Below are 23127 nucleotides of genomic sequence, written 5' to 3' on the forward strand. Positions count from 1 at the left end.
AGTGGGATTATGATGTATGTTTTTCTTGGAACAAATAGGCTTTCAAATAACAAGAACAAGAGACTTGCAAATTTAAAGCAAATTTAAAAAAGGGGCTCACATGAACCCTCTATAGCTCATCACATATCATACTTCTTTCATCAATTTGTTTTTTCTTCCTTTGCATGACTAAACAAAAGTCTGCATATATCTGGCTGTCTTAGTGGAAAAATCAATAGCAAGTTTCAGTGGATTAGATGACTTACTAATCATTTAAATCCAATTTAGATGTTCCTGTTTGTTTTTAATTACTTTTAATGTGAAGATTATCATGAATATGAAAAGTGGCTGTATGAGGTCATTTTCTATAAAGATTGATATGCTTGTATATTGAGACATATTACTTTCACTGTTAGCATTAAAATGAGTAATCATAGCATATTATCTCATTTTATTATGAGATTTTTGCTCATCTCTGGCGTTACTGAGTTGCAACAAGCACACATCTTGTAGATAATTGATGTAAAGGTAACTTAACAGCTGACTAACAGGTTTGTCATATCAGATATTGGTAATTTGAATATCTTTGTGATTTATTGATGTTCACATTTGGAAAATAAGAAAAATATCTATAAACAAAAAAGCTCCATATGGAATATTTTATAAAATTTCAAGCATGTAATATTCATTACCATTTATTGCTTTCATTTGTTTAATTATGGAACGATCATGATGTTTGCAGTTGTTGGTTTGTTAGTGTATTCTTATTTATCAAAATTGTACATTCTTGTAATTTGAATAATCTTTTGAAAAATTTTTTAGAGCTCTCTTAATGGGAAACTGGAAGACTGCCATAAACTTAATTTTGAAACCAAGATTAGAAGGTATTAATTTTTTTCAATATATGAATATATATAGATTTTAAGGTATGAAAGAAAATTTTTAGGCAACTCTAAGCTTCTTAAGTAGTATTGCTTCTTTTACTTAAATAGGTATTATTTCTTAATTGACAAGAATGTAAATTTTAGAGCATGAATCATCCTAAAATGTTTCAAGCAGCAATATTTGAATATATTCATCTTTAATAAATTAGAGTATGTAATTAATATTGTTATAAATATAATTAAAGTTGTTATGAATGTAATTAATATTGTTATTGCCATATAAATGTTGTTTCTCCAAACTTTTCATTCTTTTTAAAATTCTGACATATTTAATTTTCTTTTAATTACCTCTATTTCCATATGTGCATGTTTTAGGCTGACAGATTGCAAGCATTTATAATCTGATATGTTAGTGTTAGCAGTTTTAATTAAAAAACAAAGGGAGGAACATTATATTTTGTTTATTGACCTCATGTGTATTCATGCAGATTGTTATGCTCATTACTTTTATTTCATTATGATATAATTAAACTTTGACTAAAAAAAATATAATGTAATAGTTGCTGATCTCATTTTAGTGACTGCTTTTAGAATTTAATGATTCGGAAGTGCATTTAAAAATTAGAAAAAATATATATTATATTTACATTTGTGTATTTTCTCCTTTTTTTTACTAATTTTACCATGTGAATAATTTGATGTCTAGAAGAAGCAGAACATAACAAGTGAAAAGTATTTATGGGAAAATTACCTACAGCTATCAAAATATTATTTATTTAAAAGAAACCTACTTTCAATAAGAATGCATAATTATATTAACATTGTGATATCCAATAAGATATCTCCATTTTTACTTCCTTGCATCTTGACTGTCACTTGCTCTTATTGTTGTCCAGTGCTACTAGCCTCAAATTAATTATTGGCTGCTGCTAGAACTGCTGTCCTTGTCATTTACTGCAGCTTGAAAGCTGTCATCATCGTCACCATTGTCATTGTCTTTATCACCATTCAATCAGTCTTCTTTCATGCAACAGTTTTCAGAACTATCAAGAGCATTAGATATTTCCATTTTTCTGAAGCTCTTCACTATAATTGCTTCATCAATCAAAGCACATGCACCCAAAATCCATGAGCAAATCAGTTAGTAAGATGGAAACAACCACTATAGGGATGAATTAATTTTGAAATTCAGGAAAGCTCGCTCTCTGATTGCCTCAAAGAAGGGGAAAATTAAGTGAATGTTTAAAAATGTTTTAGAAACTTCTACTAAAAGGCTAGGAGAAAAAATATGGATGTAAATATGATAAATATGCAAATCAAAATTATAATTTAAACTAGCAAATATTCCTCCTCTCTCTTCTGACAATAGTAAGGCCTTTTTCTGGTCTGCATCATTTCCAGATAATCTATATCATAATATGGTTTGCGTAATGCTGAGGATATAGCTAATCCAGAACTTTGAGAATTGAAACCTTCTCCTAATAAGCAACTTAAATCTTCTCTTGGCAAGTTTCCATGTTGGATAACTGTGAACTTTAGCGTCTACTTCTCTTCTTGTTAAGACACTATTTCACTGTGCTCTCTTCCTATGACAACAGTATCAAAAATGTAAATGTTCTTTAATAGGCATGATTAGAGTGCCAAATAAATTATGGTTGCGAATGTCAATTGATATAAAGTTGAATATTTATTTACTCTTACTTAACTGCAAAGTTTCCTGTTCAGTATGGATCTACTTTCTCCATCATCAACACTGCTATGTCTCTTTCATTGCATATATATTATAATAAGTATGCATATACACTAAAAATGGATTTGAATTAAACATTTAAATTTGCCTTATAAATAATAAATTTTAGGAGATGAAAACTTATCAGAGTCTAGAAGAATTTGGCAAGAAACAAATGATGCAAGAAAAGCTCTAGAAAATTTGAGGCATAAATCAAGTATTGAAGGTAAATTACTCCAAGGCCTTGCATCGAGTGAAGAAAATAATCTGGTTAATGCTTTAAATGCTGTAAGTATTGTGAAGTGAATATTTACATTTGGTAATTCATTTTGAGTTGATTTATAGTAATTTTAATGAGTATGAGTTGAGAAGTTTTAATGTATCATCTTTATTACTGTGATATGTAAAAATAATGGTATCTTTATTATGCAAAACATAGTTTGTATTAGAAAAGTAGGAAGTAAAGAAGAGCAAATGCAAATATCTGTAATATTTAGCAGTTTTTTTTTTTTTTAACATACCATCTATTTGCAGTGACAAGAATAAAATGTGTTTAATTTAAATATTATGTTTGAGTTATTTTAGAAATTTATTTAACATTTATTATTATCCCTGGCATTAAACTGACAAATGCAACTAATTTTTGAATTTCTGGGTGCTTAGAAGAAATATAAAATATTTAATAAAATTTGTATAGTTCAAGAGTACTCTGCCTAATTAGAAAAACCTGTCATTATACACATCATTGCTTAATTTTAAAAAAGCATTAAAATTTAAAGGTTTTAATTAAATGTATCATCTGTTGAAGTGGATATTTTGCATTTTCTGTAAGTTAGCTTTTCAATTCTCGTGATGTTCTGCTGGAAAGAGAAATGTAAATGGTCATCTCCATCTTTCCTTAAATTGAATGATGATTAATTTTGTCTTTTAGAAATGTCTGTAGCATAGTTTAGCATTAATTTAGTGCTATATTATTTCTGCCTACCAATGACTGAATGGCTAAAGCATGTAGTAATTGTTCCTAATTAGTGAATGTACTGTCTGCATTGTGTTTTCAAAATGAAATATAGTAAAATAAATATAGGCCAGATTCCCTTGAAAAGTCCTCCATAAAGGCATCCATTCTGTTAACCAAATAACCCTAGTGTATTTTGTTGATGTTCAATGATCTAATGCAACTCGGTCTTGATTTTTTTTGGGGGGGGGATTTGCTTTCTGAAACTTGACTCAGTTTGACACATTCTGTGTAATGTTTTTTTTTTTTTTTTTTTTTTTTTTTTTTGCAAATGAGAGTAGTTTCTAGGGTTCTGTGAAGATCAAGACAGTTTTAGTAAAGTGGTTAATACCTTTGTAAGAATTAGAGAAGGATGCAGGTAAAGCATATTAGTTCAGAATTAAATAAAGTTACTACCTTTCATGTTTTCTTGCTGAACTCATCACTTTCAAACAGTATTTTACTTTTTTCCAACTTTTCAAATTAATTTTATTTAAACATTGATTATAATAATATGAAATTATAAGGAAATTAATAAGCAATGTAGATCTTTTTTCCATCTTACAGGATGTTATTTTCATTTATTTTTTCTAGACACACATGCATTATTCACACACAAATTTTTAGGCAATTTTGTTCTCTTGCAAAGTATTTGATTGTTAAATGAGAATGTCTTCTAGTTGTGTATTTTGATATCAGTCCATTGCCACACTGCATGTCATTCAGCAGTTCTGATTTCCATCATTCAGGCTAGGTATTTAAAATTCATTTTAGTTGCCACAGACATAACATTGTTTCCATTTGGAATCATAAGTTCTGTTTTACACCTAGATTCAGTATGTTATTTTTTCCCTCTTATTTTCTGCCCAAATTATTCCATTTTTCGAATATCATGGCCTCTTTTCAAGTGATATTAAAATGGAATTTAGATTTTGGATTAAAATTTAATTTAATTTAGTTTCAGCTAAACTTCAGATTTGCAGATTTAGAAAAGTTTAAATGTATGTGTGAATTCTAAACTGATGCAAATATGGATGTATATGTGCTAGTAAATGCGCTTACACCAAAATATATATTGATTTTAATAATATATTATTCTTTAAATGTAGCTTTGTATATCCTCATTTATATTTAGATTCCTCGTAACACTCGTCTAATGTACATTCATAGCTACCAGAGCTTTATATGGAATCAAGTTGTATCCAGACGAATCAAGAAATATGGATTAAATGTTTTAAAGGGAGATTTAATATCAAAAGTACCAAATGGTGAATATTATGCAGTTTATGTTTTATAAAACTTATTGTGACTGAAACTGTCCCGTTTTTTATATTATATATTATTACTTAGCAAATCTATTACAAATCAATTTTATTTGTAAGTATTGGAATAAATTAATAATAAATGGTGAGTAAAATAAATGGTGAGTTTTTAAAATAATATAAATATAGCACACTTGAAATATGGAAGAAAGAATAGTTAAACTGTTTTTCAATGAACTCATACTAATCTTTATAGTAATTGTTTTAAGGGAGATTGATTCTTATATATGATGTGGTACGATATGTCTTATATATGATGTTGAGTAAATCTGAACATATATACAGAGTGTTTTCAATTTAAGGGATAAGATTTTAAGTGGTGGTAAAATGTATTCAAATTTTATTTGTAAAAATATGATGCACAGTTAAAACTCAAAGAAAGAAGCAATAGAAAGTTTTTTATGATTTTCTTTATAAACAAGTATTTTCAGAAACCTTATCAATCACAACACTGACTTCTGTGGGTTTGATTGATTTACAAATACTAAAAAAGCTGTCTTGCACAACTTATTAGGAGGACTGCAGTGGAGATAGAAAATTATACTCTTAATTACTCTCCCACTAGTCATGTGCAGGATTATAAAATATGTTTGTACTGCTAACTTGAAATGGGAATATACAATGCCAGTAGATTTCACACTTCCATTGCAGCTTTTGAAACGGTAGAACACATTCTATATAGGGTTGAAGAACATTTGGACATTAACCTATCCTGCACATAGCATAAGTCTGAGCCAGATCATGGTATAGAAAGTTTGGCTCTTACATATAATCCCATTAATTGTTAAATTTGGCAACCATTGAACGATGAAAGTTGGCTGAGATCCCACCAAAACTGCACCAGTCGTTTCTGCAGAATGATGAGCTGCACTTCTATCTGCAGCTGTTACAATGAAGCCTATGTTCGTCCTTATGCAATTTACCAAGTAGCCACTGCTGCAGAAGTATTGCCCCACTTTATTTCTGCACTTCATATAAAGGCTTTCATCAATTTCTACTATTTTGTTAGGCTCTTGGATTTAACTGAAAGTTCTATTTATAACAGTATAAGCTTCCTGCAGATGATTGTTCCAGTCTGTTACCATTTTGTCAGCCCAACTGTACTTCTCCCCATTCAACAGATGGTAGTTCTCTCGATCAGCTGTAATGAACTAGGATGTAGCCACAAATGTGAATCTACAGCCATCAAACTAATTTTTCCCCCTATTCGACAGATGTTAATTCTCTCGATCAGCTGTTATTGAACTAGGGTGTAGCCACAAATTACAGCCATCAAACTAATTTTTTTTTTTTTTTTTTTTCAAAATACAAGAAACAAAAAATATAGCAAAATAATAGTTAATTTATACCCTTGGTTGTAAAAACAAACATTACCTTATGAAGAATTAATCGGGGTTACATCAAAGGAAAGCGTAGATGTTGTGATGCTTATCTATACCATATATTTCTGTGTATAAGTTGAGAGTTTTGCAAATTATTTCTGAAGCTAAATTACATGGGGTGCCTTATATGTGGATCCACTAATCCAGAAACATAGATACCTTTCTGTTAGCCAAGCACAGGTGTTAAATTGGCAAATATCGCCAAATATTGCACTTTTTAAAATTTTTTAAGTTTATATTTCTTATGAAAAAATAAATTTTAAATGAAATAAGTTATTTGTCTTTTGAAAATGAGTTCTTTTATTTTCAATATTGTTTATATTGCTGATTTGTTGACAAAACAAAAAATCTGATGTTGGTGAAACTTGTATCTTGCTGATGGAATCAAACATATACCAGAAATAATAATAGAATATCATATATATAGAAAAAGCTGTAATTTTATTTGCTTACTAGTTCTTACCGGGTCATTGTAAATTTCTTGATATGGAGCTAGATAGTTTTGCAGTTCTCTTTTGAATTTTCGGCTTATTACAGCGAAAGGGTCTGTATTAAAAATAATTCGAGTTTTTCGGATAAGCTTAAGCTCTTTTAATTTTTGTTAAATTATTAACTGCACTGTCTTCATCAGGGCTAGGGTCCTCAGAATTGATTTGATGTACAACTTCGGATGTCATTTCCATCAAATCTGCTTCGTCAATTTCTTCTTCCGCTAATAAATCTTGAATGTCCTGAATAGTCATGTCGTCAAAACCTTCGCCTCCAATTGATTTAGCAAGTTTTAATAAGCCAGCAGTTTCATTTTCTGATGATTCGAGCACGTTTTCTATTTCAGATGAAGAGGGTCGTATCTTCTTCTAATATGCATTTAACGTTGATGCTTTCAGTTCTTTCAGAGACAAAAATAAGATGTCGATACAGTGCTTGATTGAAAAATGGTCTTCCAAGCTTCTGTTACCTTAATTGATTTTGAATTGGTTATGTCTAAAGTCCAGTGTAATGCTCTTCTTAAATAATATGTTTTAAGGGTATAAATAATACCTTGATCCAATGGTTGGAGTAACGAAATAGTGTTAGGTGGTAGGAACGGTATTTTGACATTGGGATGATTCAAATCTTGTGGCTGACATGGAGCATTATCTAATAGTAATACAGCCTTGAAGCTAAAAATTTTCTGGTTTAAATAATGTTCAGAGACTGGCAAAAAGCAATTTAAAAGCTAAACTTTAGCTTCATAATCAATGCCCTAGCAGCTTCATAATCAGCCGATGCATATTCTCCTTGAATTCTTATGAGTTGCAAGGTGCTTTTTGAAATTTTCGAACAAACCTTATCTTACCAGAAAATCCGCATTGACAGATTAATTCTCCATGTTCTTTAAGGTGCTTGAACATTTTGAGTGCTTTTTATTTAATGATATAAACTTCCAATGAAATTCTTTTTGACAGCTATCATCAATCCAAATGCTGAAGGCCTTTTCCATCTTCTCAATTATTTGCACCGGGGGGGGGGGAGCTACGCATTTTACGAATGTTGAAGATGCTGCAGCAACTGCACTTCTTATTTCTTTTTCATTTTTCTTAATGGCCTGGACTGTTGTTTCATTCAAATTAAAACATTTTCCAATATGAGATGCCTTTTCTCTGTTTAAACGACGATGCAAAATTTGTATCTTGTTCTAAAGAAATGAATTTCCTCGTAAACATTGTTTTTTATCTTTATCAGATATGGTTTGGGACTGAACTTAATGTCTTAAAGATGAAAAAGTTATTTTTTAACACACCATGGCTAGAAGCAGACTGCCGACCAACAACATGAGACACTTTTGTTTTCAGGCCATGGAGATGAGGATTTGAATATTGGAAGCCAAACATGCAGGTTGTGCATTTTAGAGCACTATTGTGACCTCATGTTGTTCACCTTCTGTGATAGTGAGGTTTCTTCATTCTTATCTGGTGATTGTGCTCTCTTGAAACTGGGTATTGCTTCTGTTGTGCAATTGTGTTTTGAAGGTCGTAGAAGGAAATTATTTTAATCCGTTACCAGTTAAAATTTCACTCCTTTCCATCACGTGGCTCATTTCCCTGAGGACATTTGTACTTACAGGTACAGGATCTTGGAAGACAACTGGCAGAATTTACGAAACAAGCATTCTTATGTGTTAAATGACTATATGGGTGGTTCGCTCAATATGGAAAATTTTTACGCGGAGTTCATTAAATTTTTTCATATTGCTTGGGCAGTTTTCGTATCATGTTAGAGAGAAACCGTGTTGTAGGAGGGTTCTCGCAATTTATGAATCGTGCTATAGCGAAATCGTGTTACAAGATGCCGTGTTGTAGGAGGGGTTACCTGAAGCTAGTGAAAGGTTCATCATGCCATACAGTGCAAAATCACTTTAAGCTGGCTTTCATGGTGACCTGTTGTTATCATAAAAAAGGATCTTAGAACCTTTAATATATAACAATGTAATTTGAGGCAAATCAAACAACATGGGAGTTTTGTTCATTTTATCAGAATTAAAAATTTGATTATCACTTTCACTTTAGAATAAATATAAATCAAAATGTATTCTTTTAGTATTATTCTAAAACTATATGTGGGATGCATTCTTATGAAATGTGTAATTAAAATTTTTTCTGATAAAAATTTCATTTTAATTTGTTTTTATTCAAAATTTCTCACTTTGTCTGTATTTATTCTAATTTTGTTGTTTTTTGTATTATTTTAAACAGTAGAATTCCTGGATGATGAATCTGAAGCTATGAGGTCTGAGAATCCTAAGAAACATGCACTTTCTAGCATGGTCAAATTTGTTTCAGATGAAGATATAAACAGATTGACAATAAATGATATTTTGATGCCATTACCTGGCCACAGTGTAGTATATCCAAATAATGAAAGTAAGCATTTTATTTTCTTCTTTTTGATTCATTCCTATTACATGACAAATCAATTTGAAAGTGTTTTTGAATTTTTATTCGTTTTAATTTCCATGTAAACAAACATGATTTTTTGGCTTATGCATATTTTATTATATATTTTGCATTAATTGTATTTTATATATAAAATACGTTATAATACATTGTATGTTATGTAATAAAATTAATTACTAATTTAATTAAAATTATTTTAAATACATTGTAAAATATTCCTTTTTTCAGTTTTGACATTGTAAGACAATAAGACCTGCGCAAGGTAACAGATATCAGTACTTTGATAAAACTAGGGCCACCATGAGTAGGAGATTGACTTCAATCCCACAATTGAAATATTGTGGCTTAAATAGCTAATTAATTAAAACTGACTTTACAGAGCTGTGTAGCTATATTTATTGACTTTCAAACTCTTTTAATTGAGTGTGGAGGAAAGATCATTGTAAGAAAATTAAAATGATCAGTTTGAGATATGTGAAAATATGCATAGTTGGATTAAATCCTTCCTGGAGTCCTAATTTATCAGAACCATGTTTGATGGCTTATCGGTATGGATTGTCATGGAGCTCATATATTTAATGCTGGAATAAGTCCATTCCTGTTCAGTATCATGACTAGTGATATGGTTCACATAGTTATGAATTAGATAATGCAGTGGAGGCTTTTCTGTTGACAGTTGATCTGGTACTGTGGTCCATTGACAGGAATAAAAATAAAAAATCCAGGACTTCTGGAATGAGGACATTAGCAGTCTTTTAGCATGAGCTGGAAAGAATGAAATGATTATAAATATTAATAAAACTAATTATCCAAGTTTTTACTCTGTTTGCAAAACCTAAATATATTATAGTATATGCAAACTGTAATAGAACTGACTGGTTAAATCCAGTGGGTATTCTCCTAAGATTGTGGATATTGGTACCTGCAGAAATAAATTACTGAAGAGATAAGCAAGAATTCACTTCACTGAATTTGCTTTGTCGCCTCTTTAAGACCTACATCAGACTTCTTACTGAATATGGAGCTGAGCTATTAATAACTGCATCTGAGACCACCCATTGAAAGCTAAAAACTGTTCAAAACCATGTCCTTGAATAATCATAGTTGGTACTCACTTCACTCTATTTGCAGCTATGCAACTGTAAATTGGTCTGGAACCACTGGTTGAACAAAAGCAACGATCTGCTTTGAAATTATTTGAAAAACTTCTGAGCTGTGGTAATTTATTTTTGCTGACATGCATACATGCTCAGCATAGATTAAAAGAAAAACTTCTAGGTCATAACGAAAGAATTAGCAGTCAAATTTAACATGCCTATCCTTACTAGGAATCTTGTACTTAATCCAACCATCTGTTGACAACATATCAGTGTAGTTAACCGGAGTAGACTAAATCTAATTCTTGCCATAAAGAAGAAATTTTGTCCAGATACTGATCTTAAAATGGCTGGTTTTGCTGCAGTTGTTAAAAAGTACCCTCCCTGAAATTGTCTTGGATGGTTCCACTCTGTAAATGCCTTTAAAACCACACTGAAGCTGGAATACGCTCAACATATTTTAATTGTTGGTAAGGTCTGAAAAATCTCTGATGACAAAATAACTGTTGTTTTTTTAGCTCTTCAGGAAACTGGTAAGAGAATGAAATCAGATGTTATCTTTCCCAGGCTACCATAAAGGTACTTTTTTCTGTGTCCTTTTGTGGTAAAAAAAGTTTTATGACTGCCAATTGTTCTTAACTCTTTTTTGAAAAGTGGATGATGTATTATTTTATAATGGAACTTCAGACATTGTAGCATGTTTAAAAATGGCCTGGCAGTTGGCATGGCCAAAGCTGGTTCTGAGTTGATTCAACCACATTCTTTTGTTTATTTTTATCCTGACAATAGACTCCAGCATCAGTCTGTATTGAAAAAACCTCTCTGAAGAACTCATTGGGGAGAAATCCTGGTATTTCTAATTGAAAATGCTAGTTCCTCATAACTTTGCTAGAGCTGTAACAGGTCTTTACTATTTGCAAAAACATCTCCATTGTATGGATTTGGTAAACTCACCAATGTGCTTGTTATGTGGCCTGCCTGACATGACTGGTGACCACCTCTGCAATTGCTGTGATCATAATGATATTTCCTACAATAATTCTGTTGAAAATTTTAATATTTTATTTGTGTCAAGAACATTATTGGGTTGCCTGAGAGGAACTTAGGGCTGAAAAACGGTTTTATCTGCATTTTATGTTTTGTAACCCATCAAATTATTAATTTACTTATATTAGATTTGTTTCATGATTGATTTAATTTTTATAATATATTTATTATTTAATATTGTAATTTCTCATAACGTATTGTTTTAATAATTATTATTTTTATACCAATTTTTTATTCATCATTCTTAGCATTTTAAATTTTAGTTAAATAAAAAAAAAGTGGTTCCTATTATATGAAATTTAAAACTAATTTGATTTACATATTATTATAATATTTTATGAAAATTTAAAGGAAGTTAGCTGTTTGAGGGCATTGTATCAGATATTAGAAAGGTAGATATTAAGTGCTATGAGATCTTACAGCAGATGTTATATGACAATTTAGTAAAGTATTTTTCTTTTTATAGCTTGCTTTGAATAACCTTCATTATTTGTTTCACAAAGAATACTTAAAAAATAGAGTGAAAGTATTTGTGAAATCCTTAAAATGTTTTTAAATATTTGAATTATATTTTAGTCTTTTTGAAAGTTCTTGATGGTGTAATATAGTACATTGAAATACTTAATTATTATCATTATTATTTATTCTTCAGCAAAAGATTGGTATGAAGACTGCTTAAAAAGTGATGGAATGAGTTGGAATAATTTTGAATCAAAAGTCAAGTATGATATTTTCAGAAAACTATATTTGCATTTTAAAATTTTTATTTCTTTTTCTGGGGGGTTAGCATTTTATTTTACTTTTTTTTGGTAATCTTTACCTATAACTCAAGAATAAATGATTTTTGATTAAAATTAAAAATTTGTTATAGTAAAATATCTCAACTGTGTGGAACTGTTAAGAATTATGTATTAATATGACCATACAACTGGCAGTATTTCTTACTAAATTTCTGTATTTATTTAAAACTAATTTTCTCATTTATTACATTCACTAAAAAGTTGAATGTAACTTAACTCATAGGAGATAATCGCCAGATATTTTTTTTTGTGTCCAAAGGGGCTTTGTTCCTGAAGGAACTATTGTTTTCGTTTTGTGATTTTGCGTTGAATGACTATAAATGTCCATTTCACTTTTCAAACTCTTGCTACAAATGTTAGAGTCCTGCATTATATTTGAAGAAATTAAGTGATGAAAAATCTGCATAAATGTATGTATATTTCTTGCATTGTAATAAAACAACGGTACATAGAGCCATCAAATTTTGAATGATGTAATCCCCCGGCGAATATGGGCATGTGGAAGACCAAATTTGAAATTTGTTTTATTATCGATTTCATATTTTGTGGAACTTTAACGAATTTTTGATTAACAAACTCAAGGATTTCAAATCGAGCAATGGCAACACTCTGCCAGGGGGGGACATTTTTATTTCCAGCGCACGAAACTGTGTATCGGAAATTCTAAAGATATGCTAATTTTAAAATTATTTGGGGACATTGCTATTGAACTGAATTTTACGGTTTAAGTGCAAAGAACATGATATTTAATAAATAAAGGTAACACAAAAAAGGTTAAAAAAAGTCCCTTTGGACGTAATTTAAAATCTGAAACCTTTCAGATTTTTATTGTTGTTATTATTTTTGGTAGCATTGATGTCACACCATGAGCCAGAGAATTAGTTCACAATTATCCACTGCAAAATGTGCAGTGTGATGCATTAATACAGGTGATCAGAGTAATTGACAATATTTACAATTCTCTCCAGAATACCAAAGGATCTAATACAGTTAAAAGTCTTTAATCCGTACTCGTCGGGACTTCGGTGATTCCAGATTATAGATCATCAGTTTAAATCTGGTAAGATAGCATGCAGAAATTATAAAATTAAAAATATGAAACCGTAATTTATGAAATAAAGAGCAATTATGATCTAAAGGGCATCAAAATTTACAAAAAAAAAAAAAAAAAAAAAAGCTTAATATTTATTTGTTTACTTTATTAAACATTTCTTTCAACGTGCGCATGTGTAAAGCATACATTATGCATAGTCGAAATTAGAAAACTGCATCCAGAAAACTATTTGATGTGTATTCGTGATATTTATAATGACGAGGAATTTGATTTAAATCATATCAAAGACAGAGTACATCGAGATGAAATACTACATTTAGTAAGAAATTATAACCCGAATAAAATAAAAACATCTGCCCTGAAGATAAGGATAGTGCTGACAGATCAACTTCCAGTTCATTGCATGTGCGTCCCCCCCCCCTCCGCAGATCACCGTGAAATTGATAAACATATTTCGGAATGATTAGAGAATCAAAGGATATGCCTTTATCCATTTTTTACAGCAATTCTACTTTTTTTTTGATGGACATCGAAACATGCTTTTGCTTTGTAGATCCTTTAGCTCCAGAATCGGAAATTCTTTTTGACATAATCGAAAGTTCAAGTTTACTTTTATAAAATTGCTCTAACAGTCTGAAAAAAATAATTAGCCAGATTAAGGAACAATGCAATCTGCAACATTAACTGAAATAGATAATTAGATAATTTTAGCTTAGCTTATACCGTCGGTTATACATTAAACGCGCATGCGTAAACGTATTACACGCATGCATATGCGCATGCGTAAAGGTAATACGCGCATGCATCAACGCCGGATTATAGATCATTCCGAATTATGGGTGTCCAGATTAAGGACTTTTGACTGTATATGAATAAAATTTAAGTACAATGCTATTAGTATGAAATAAGTAAACTATCAGTTTCTTCGTCCAATCTTCATCCGATTGGAAATGAATCATCTGCACTATGATTTCTTGCCTGGATGGAAGTGGACAATAGATGGCCATGGAGCATTCTGTGGTCTGATGAAGCCCATTTCCATTTGTAAGGTTCTGAAATATGCAAAATTGCAGGATATGGGTGACCAAGAATCTTTTCTGGCTACATCTACTTTTCAGTCTGAAAAGGTCATTGTCAAGGAAAAGCAAGCTTTGTCATTGGTCTGTTCTTCGAGGAGATCAAGCCTGCGGACCCCATTACTGGCAAGCGATATGAAGCACTTTTGCATAACCATGTCCATCCGGCACTTCAGCAGCCTTAGTGTGTGGATCGTGCAATATTTACTTAAGAACATTGCTACTCGTGTGATGCAGCTTCTGATTGCTCATTTTGGAGATGATCGAATCATAAGCTGCCACTTTCCAACAGCATGACCACCACACTCCCCCTGACTTAAACCCATATGATTTTTGGCTTTGGGGATACCTGAGGAATGTCGTTTCCAGCGGGCAAATTGCGAATCTGGCCAACTTGAAGGCAAGCATCACATATCATATTCATAGCATCAGCACAGATACTCTCAGGTCTGTTGTGAAACATGACATTTTGTGCTTCCAACTATTAGCGGAACAACGCCGAGGCCATGTTGAACAATTTACGGTAATCTCATCTGTAAGGTGTTTGCTTTATGAAGCTCCTCTTTTTTTTTTTTGTCACTATCACTGTTTTTGCCATAATCATCTATTCTTGTTTTTTTGCTCATACATTTGTAGTAAACCCTTGGAGTCTATCATTTCCTTTCGGCTAACAACATATATGTGTTTAAAGAATCCCTTTAGGTCTTTCCCTTGACATTACCCTGACAGTGCCATTTATCAGTACATTTTGGAATTATTTTGTTTTTTTGACAAACAAAATTCCATTGCTTCACAATTGTTCTGGTAGTTCTGATTGGTAGTTTTAAAGTTAGAGTGTTTTGAAATCATAACTTTATAATCATAAACATATATAATATATATATATGTGTGTGTGTATAATATACATATTTTATACAATTTATTTGTGCATTTCCGATGGCCTTTTGAAATTATTTCGAATTATGTTAAAATTATTCTAAACTACTGACAATATTTCCAAAGTGACAGGTACATCTCGAGGAAAACTGCAAAGCAATTAAAAAATAAAAAGTGTCATAAAAATAATGCAATTTCATCGCCCAGGTAACATCACTAAATCTATATTTGCAGAGACATTGGGTCTGTAAAAATTATTTAAAAGGCTTCTTCAATTGATTTGGATTTTCTTGAAGCATTTCACATTCACAAAGATTTATCTTATTTAATTAATAACTTTAATTCAAATCCAATTCTTTCTAATGCTTCTAAAATTCTATTAACTTTTTCAGTTTTCATTACTATTTATATGGATACATGGTGCTACCTTCTTGTTTATTTTACTCTTTTGCTTTTTTTATAAATACAGTTCCCTCCTTTGTAGAATTTCTTTTATACTGATGATGAAGGATTTGAACCTGTTGCTGTCAAAATCGGTAAAGTGTTGGTTAAAATATTCACTCTAAAGAAGGTAGTTGCTTTGCCTAATTTTGTATTTGCTAGCTAGCTATTTGTTCTTATTATATATAAAGAAATCTCTAGGCTTGTTGTAGCTCAGATGTTTAAAATAACCTGCAACGTTTTTTTCATCAACATCTTTTACAAAAATAAAATAAAATAAAAAATAACATTATCAGAATACTGTGAAATCCTGAATGTTTTCTTTTTGTATGTGTAATGCACAATACCTCATGCAGCCATTTGTTAATATTATTTTCAGAACTTGTGCCTAACTAAACATCACTTGTGTGCAAAATTAAGAGAATTTAAATAAGAGAAGTGGCTCGCTATGCCACCGCATGCGCATGCAATCATGAATACAATGTTACATATCCTATGAAGCAACATAAAGCAGCCAGCCTGTTGTTTGACTCTAAGTCAAACTACTAATATTCAGGTATCGTATCTACTCTGTTACTGGTGAGATGAAGAAACACAAAATGTTAAATTGTAATGTGAAATTGAATTAAGAAGACAATTTTATTTACATTGAGTTGTGTGTTTGAACGCACAGCTCAATGTCAGTAGTTTAGAATAATTTACATAGGAGTTGCTTTAAGTATTTCCAGCTTATTCTTAAGTACAATCTACAAAGTGAAATTCTAAATATAATTCTGTTTTGAATTTTCTTGACACTATATAAGTATTACTTGTGGTGAGAGAAGTTTTCCTGGATATAAATCACTTAAGAAGCACGTTAAGACCAAATTGAACACCTTGCTGTCTGGAGAAGATAGAATGTTATTTATGATTCAGCTAAAGATAAACAAGCAAAATAGTACTTTAACCCTTTGACGTTTAAGGAAATGAGCAGTTTTCATTTACTTAATTCACACAGTATTATGAGTAAATAGTAGTCGAAAGTGGCAGCTGTTTTTCCCCGCCGTTCTTCCGAAAATGTCATCCTTCTCCGGCGATGCCGTAGATAGCTCGCCTCACGCGTTTTAAGAATTTCTTAAAGTTTTTGTAGTACATAAATAACAGTTTTTCGTACTTTAAAATAATTAATAAATAATAATTATTAAATAGTAAATTAATTAAATGTTTAGTAATAACTTAAATAGTAAATTAATGTAAAAATTTCTTAAAGTATTTGTAGTACACAAACAACAGTTTTTACGTACTTTAAAATAATTAATAAATAATAATTATTAAATAGTAAATTATAAATGATTATAATCAATTATATAAATAATAATAGCTAATTATAAATATGAGACAAATATTAAATTTAAAGGACTAAATAAATACAACTAATGTAAAACTTTCGGAAGCATTTAAATACAGTAATTACCTAAAAATCTTTTTGTGTGTGATATACTTTAAAACTAAATCATAAACTAAACTAACCAGTAAAAGTAAATTGGCTAGGAACGTGAGAACTTGAATCAATTTTACACCACTGTCAAACATTCGAAAAATCTTCCTCATCGTTTGAATCGTCTTCTGAGCTTGATATACTGTGAACAAAGTCTTCAGTGCACTCAAAACTTGATAAGCTTTCTGTATCACAATCATAATCACCATCATAATTATCTAACTTTTGATTTTGAACCATTTTACTTTACAAACACCCTAAAAAACGTGCCAAAATATGCATAAAAAGAACAAGGTAAAAAAAGTTCCCCCTTCATTATGAAAAGAAATTCATGGAACCCATACTGCCATCTGTAGACAGTAAAACTACTTAAATTTTGTGAGTAGGATTCCTTTGTAACATAATCAATGCAAAATAATATTGGCGAATGAGCTCAGTTCGTCAGCGCTCATTTGGGGAAAATTTCACTACGCGAGTAGTGCTCGTTTCGAGAGTTCGTAATGCTCGAAATCTGACTCCCGAGTGGAACTCGTTTGCGTGCATTATGAAGCACGATTCAATTGCGAGCTGAACTCATTCATAACCATCAAAGGGTTAATATTTTGGAATTAAAGTTTTATTTAAAAAAATAACATATAACTTTTATTTATATCCTGATATGTTGTTTTAATATTTTATAGATTTTATTTTCTGGTATGCATTGAGAGTGTCAGGAAAAGGCTTGGCTATGCCACTGCTCTAGTTGAGACTCGGTGTTGTAGTTCTCATACTGAAATATTGGTTGGGTCTGCTTCCATGCTATAGTCTAGCATAATCAAGTTTCGGTCATGCTGCAGATAACATTAAATTCTGAGCTAAACTCAGAAATTAAAAGTGTCATGTCATGTGTTATCTATAAAGACATAAAAAAAAGTTATTAAAAGTGTCATGTCATATGTTATCTATACAGACATAAAATTACTAAATCTTAATGTCATCTATTGACAAACTATTATATAGTTTCATGTTACTTTAATATGTAAGGTTAGTAATTTCATTAAGTTTATTTGGTACCTTGCGTTTTGCTTTCGTGGCTCAGTGTCTGGTCGTGAGCCTACATTTGATAAATGGCAACACATTCTATTGTTTGTTTGCTCCCCCTGTTGTCTGTGACTTGCAAGGTGAGCAGGACAAGTCAGGTATGTGCCTCAAAAGAGGTGCCGTATTAGCTATGAGAAATTGAAAATTAATTTTTGAAGTTTTAAGTTATGATTTTTAGTTTTAAATTTTGAAACATAACTTTAAAATATGCAGTTGAAATTAACAATTGTTGTTAGCATTATTTGTGATAATTTAAAATTCAGCATTGTCAGTATTATTTTTGATAATTTTATTCTTGATATTACTTTCATTCTTGTTGCTATATGGCTAACTGTCTCATTTACATGTCTTGCGTCAAGTTGGCACCTTTCAGTTTAAGTTTGACAGAGCATATTGTCAGTGTAATAAGTAACAGAATTATTTTAACTGATTTGTGTTTCCTTCCTTCATTGAACTCTCTTTAATATACATAATTTAATAATGCATGGATTTCATTAATTCCCCCCAAAAAAGTTTTTATTGTTATTATCATAGATAATTCATCTGAATTAAAAGAAGGATCAGTGGCATTAATTTATTCTTAAAAGTTATGCTGTTTACTGTGTATATTGTTTCTTACATGAAACTTTATTGTAGGAACTAAGGTATTGATGTTGATTTGTATTTATGATAATAAATTACAGAGTCTGAATTTGCCCACAAAATGCTATCCCTCTAACATCAGTGATTTGGTACTGTGTCCCATTAATCTGAATTGCAGCTCTTTGTTAATTTCTGAATTAATCAGGTAAAATTTGTTACCTGTCTTCTTCCAAGGTTGCCAGCAAATAATTTAGCGTTTTATCTTGTTTCTAAAACTACATAAGAGATAGCATACTTAAATGATGAGTCTAGTTAAAATTTAAATGGATTATATTTACAATTCATTTAAATCATACAATGCATGATTTACATATTATTTTACAGGACTTTTAGTGTCGTTGTAGATAAAAAATTCAGTGCACTTTCCGAACATATCTTTACTATCTCAAATTAAAAATAGAATAAAGTAAAATAAAAGAGAAGTAACACAAAGGTGTATTTTATTTTCTGTGGATCAAATGCAGATTCTAAAATCCTAAATGTGGATGATTTTAAGGATTAGTAAATTTTTTGTTAAAGTTTTCAGAAATTCTTTAAAAAAATGTGAATATTATTAAAAAATGTTTCGACTGAAGATATCCACACTGTTTCTTATATTCGATACCTTTTATACCTTCAGAGGTTCATTATAGTAGTATAAAATAACATTAAATGTATAGGAAATTGGACAGGAGAAAAAAGTTCATTAATTATATCTGGGGTTAGACTCTAATAGTATGTTTCATAATGATTTGGACACTACTTTTCCTGTGTAACAAACAGCTGAACATTGTGGCAAAGTTTGTTTCAGATGGTGATATGAGTTCAACATTCTATCATAAAACAGTTTGCGTAGTTCCTATACAAGAGTACTAGTGATTCATAACATGAAGAATGGTGCAAAAGACTGTGAACAAGTGTACACATATTTCAATGAGGAGCAATGCACATGGTCAAAAGTAGACTGTGTTGTGTTCTTTTGGAAAGAGGGACAGTCAGCATCACAGATTTGCCAGCAAGTATTTGCTAGATGTGATGAATAAGTTGCTGCATGAAGCTTTTTATTTAATTGTATTATTAGGAACTTGAACACAAGAAATGAAAATGTAGGAAAAGGAATAAGTAGCGGTTAATCGGTAGTGAGGCATACAGAGTAAAGCAGATGCCCAGTTTGACATTAACAATTCATAGCATTACCTTTGCTGAGGTACAACATGAGAATGGTATTAGCAGAGGAACTGTACTCATGCCTAAAGATTTGAAAATGCATAAAAATTGTGCTCAGTGGATGTGATCAGAGACTCACTAACATACAGAAGTAACAGTGTGTGACACTATGCTAGGAATTGTTTCACATTTTACTAAGAACTTTTTTAGCTGAGGATTATGAACTATGCACTTTTTAATGAGCTGAAAAAGATGTGTGTGTGTGGTTGAATATTTACCAGCAAGGAAGAATTTCAAGAGGCTGTCCCTGCATAGATACACAGGATTCCTGAAGAATAGTGTACTGCAGCCATCTGAAAACTTCTTGGGAAATAGTTTCTTCTTGTAGATTGTGCAAAAGTTTCAAATATTTAGTTTTGTGATTTCAGGATACTTAATTTCAAACTCTAATTCTAACAGTATATGTTGATTTTTTTGTTTAAAAAAAAAGCATTAATATACAGGGTGATTCAGAATTCTCTCCAGGGTTTTGAAAATATATAGTTCAAAAACCATAGTCAGTACAGCAAAAAATGCATTGCAGTATATGAATAATCTTTCAGAGTTTAAAGTACTTAAAATTTAAGCTATTCATATGTGGTACAAGTTTAAGAGACTTGGTTGCCAATGTCATGCAAAATGAACAGGTAGACTAAGATTGCCAAGTCTGCTGCAGTATCAAGCCCAAACATACTGAATACATGTTGGTTATATGTGAAACTTGGAGAGGCTCTTAAAGTACTGGTGTGCACCATTTTGCTGTATGTATAATAAATACATAAATTTTCAAAATTGTGGGAGGCAGGAATTATATTTCTGAACCTGTTTCAATGATGTATTTATTACTTGTGAAGTTCCAAATTTTGGGGTCTCATGTACTTCAAGATTTTTTTGAAAGCATATTGAAACTGTTAATTATGCATTTGATTTTTGTCACTGCTACTTTAGGTTCTAGAACTTATAAGTGCTGGTGTTACACACAGTTTTTATATGTGAAACTTTGAATCTATGGTCAATATCATTCAGATTATATTTACTATTCATACTTCACTGCTGTATTGCTCAGATATGGAGAGTAGAGTATGTCAAGTTCCCATCATATCTGCCCTATTGTTTTATCTAGTAATTCTTATTCTATTATTCTCTAATAAATGTATGTTCTGTTATTTTCATAGCCTTCAAGTCATAACATATATTTTTAGGTCATTAAAAAATTAGAGTGCAAAATATTTTCCAAAAAATAATCAGTATAAAAGGTAGAGAGATCTCATATCTACAAAAAAGTTACTGTAAATGATTAAATTTAAGTAATGATTGTCTTAACCAGTGGTGAGCTTTATGGACTTACATTATCCCTTTGTGGAATTTGTCTCCTTGTGAGCTCGTTTTCATTTTGTTTGCTTATTTATTAATTCCAAGACATCTGCATGTGTTACATTCCATAAAGTTGCTTTGACTTTAAGCTCTCTGTTCCTGAGAATTAAGATCTTGTCTGGTTTCTTTTAAATTTGGCTAATGCATTGTAGATAACCTAATATTTAAGCAATTGTCAGGAAATGCCATTTGTTTTCAATAAATTTATTGTTGGCTACAAAATTGTTTTACCAAATATAGATCTTTAATGGTAATTTCCATAAATGAAAAATCTTTAAAAGAATTTACTCCTAAACTTATGTAAAAACTTTTCAAAAAAGTCATTGCTCAACCTTAAAATTTCATAGATCATTTGATATGAAAGAAAAAAAGATAATGTGTTGTAGCTTTTGCCAAAAATTATGCCTCACAATTAAATTTTCTCATTGTTTTATGAAATTTCTGTGATATTTTGTGATTAATTAATTTTCTTTAATTTAAAAATTTTTCCTTTTCCATGTACAATTATTTGTATTTTTTGTTTTTGTTAAAAATAAAACATCTAAAATTTGATATTTTGTTTTTATTAGTAAAGTGTGAATGCTTTGTAAAAATTTTTGTAGGTTCATTTCATAATGCATATTTAACAAAATCATTGCATCTGTTTGCTTTCTAGAACTTATTCTCTGAGTGGGGCATATCGAAAAGTTATAATAACCCCAACTGATGTCAAATGGGAATTGTTACCATATGATGATGTCAGTAAACCTTTGGCTCTTAGTGATTTGGATGTTTTACAAGGAGTGACACTATGTGATCCTCCAATAAGTAAGTATAAAAATATTGGCTGTCATATTTCACATCATTTTTATAATAATATATGTAGTTTACTTAATAGGTTTTTAAATGATTTCTTATGATGCTAGTTTTTGATTCATAACTGATTTAGATAATTTACAAGTGCAATAAGATAGAGTATTATGACAAGATAGAGTATCCTGTTTTAAAATAAAATATGATGAAAAATTTTTAAAAGCACATTACTTTATTTTTTAAGAAATAGTTTTGTCATTACTAAATGAACACTTAAATTATTTTGTAATTTTTTTCACAGATGGCTCCTTGAAAGCTCTAAAACTAGAATTGAAACTTCCATCCTCATCTTATGCTACCATGGCTGTCAGAGAAGTTTTAAAATGTGACTGCTATTTAAGTAAAAAGAAGAGTAATGAATAAATTTTTTTTTAACTTAAATTATTGTCGATTTTTCTTTTTGTTCTAAATGGCACAATTTTTTTTTTTTTTTTAAAATCTGAAGTACGTAGTATTAATTTGAAGTACTGACATTTAAATCTGATCTGTTTAAATCTGAAGTACGTACATCATTTCAGAATCCTGTTTTTAGATACTATCACTGATATACAAGATGTTGTGAAATACCTTTAAAATTTTATGTTTTCATATTGCTTCTTCAAAACAAAAATTATTCAGTATATGCCGCTCTGTGTTAATTTGATGCCCTTCAAATTAATACAAATACTCTTCGTAAGAAGGCCAAACACTTTGTACACAAACTTCGTAACAAGTAAAAAATGTCAATTTTGTTAAAATGATGTCTAAAATTTTCATATGGACCCCAGTCTTTTTCATTTGTCCAAATGAAAAGTGTGACTTCTCTACAGCAAAAATCGAATGAGGTATTTAATTATAAAATTTCAAGTCATATTTGGAAGCTGTATATAAATTGAAGAGTGGAATGTTTGTATATTTATA

The 23127-nt window shown here is 30.4% G+C and overlaps 1 protein-coding gene across 2 annotated transcripts in view; it reads left to right on the top strand.

The window, feature by feature from the left end:
- The window catches only part of Pus7 (pseudouridine synthase 7), a 45178-nt gene extending 22570 nt beyond the window's left edge, over window positions 1–22608 (top strand). The window contains exons 9-15 of one of the 2 annotated variants that reach the window (XM_035363419.2): window positions 802–863; window positions 2723–2880; window positions 4722–4854; window positions 9029–9193; window positions 12023–12092; window positions 22031–22182; window positions 22469–22608. In XM_035363419.2, coding sequence (XP_035219310.1) covers window positions 802–863; window positions 2723–2880; window positions 4722–4854; window positions 9029–9193; window positions 12023–12092; window positions 22031–22182; window positions 22469–22590 — 862 coding nt within the window. In that variant the 3' untranslated portion in view covers window positions 22591–22608. Of the gene's footprint in view, window positions 1–801; window positions 864–2722; window positions 2881–4721; window positions 4855–9025; window positions 9194–12022; window positions 12093–22030; window positions 22183–22468 lie in introns of both variants that reach the window. The other variant, XM_035363418.2, reaches the window with a different exon arrangement.
- Window positions 22609–23127: the final 519 nt, after the last annotated feature.

This window comes from Stegodyphus dumicola, chromosome 10 (assembly GCF_044657685.1).
Source record: "Stegodyphus dumicola isolate Sdum_Otavi_A_Nest chromosome 10, ASM4465768v1".
Lineage (NCBI taxonomy): Eukaryota > Metazoa > Arthropoda > Arachnida > Araneae > Eresidae > Stegodyphus > Stegodyphus dumicola.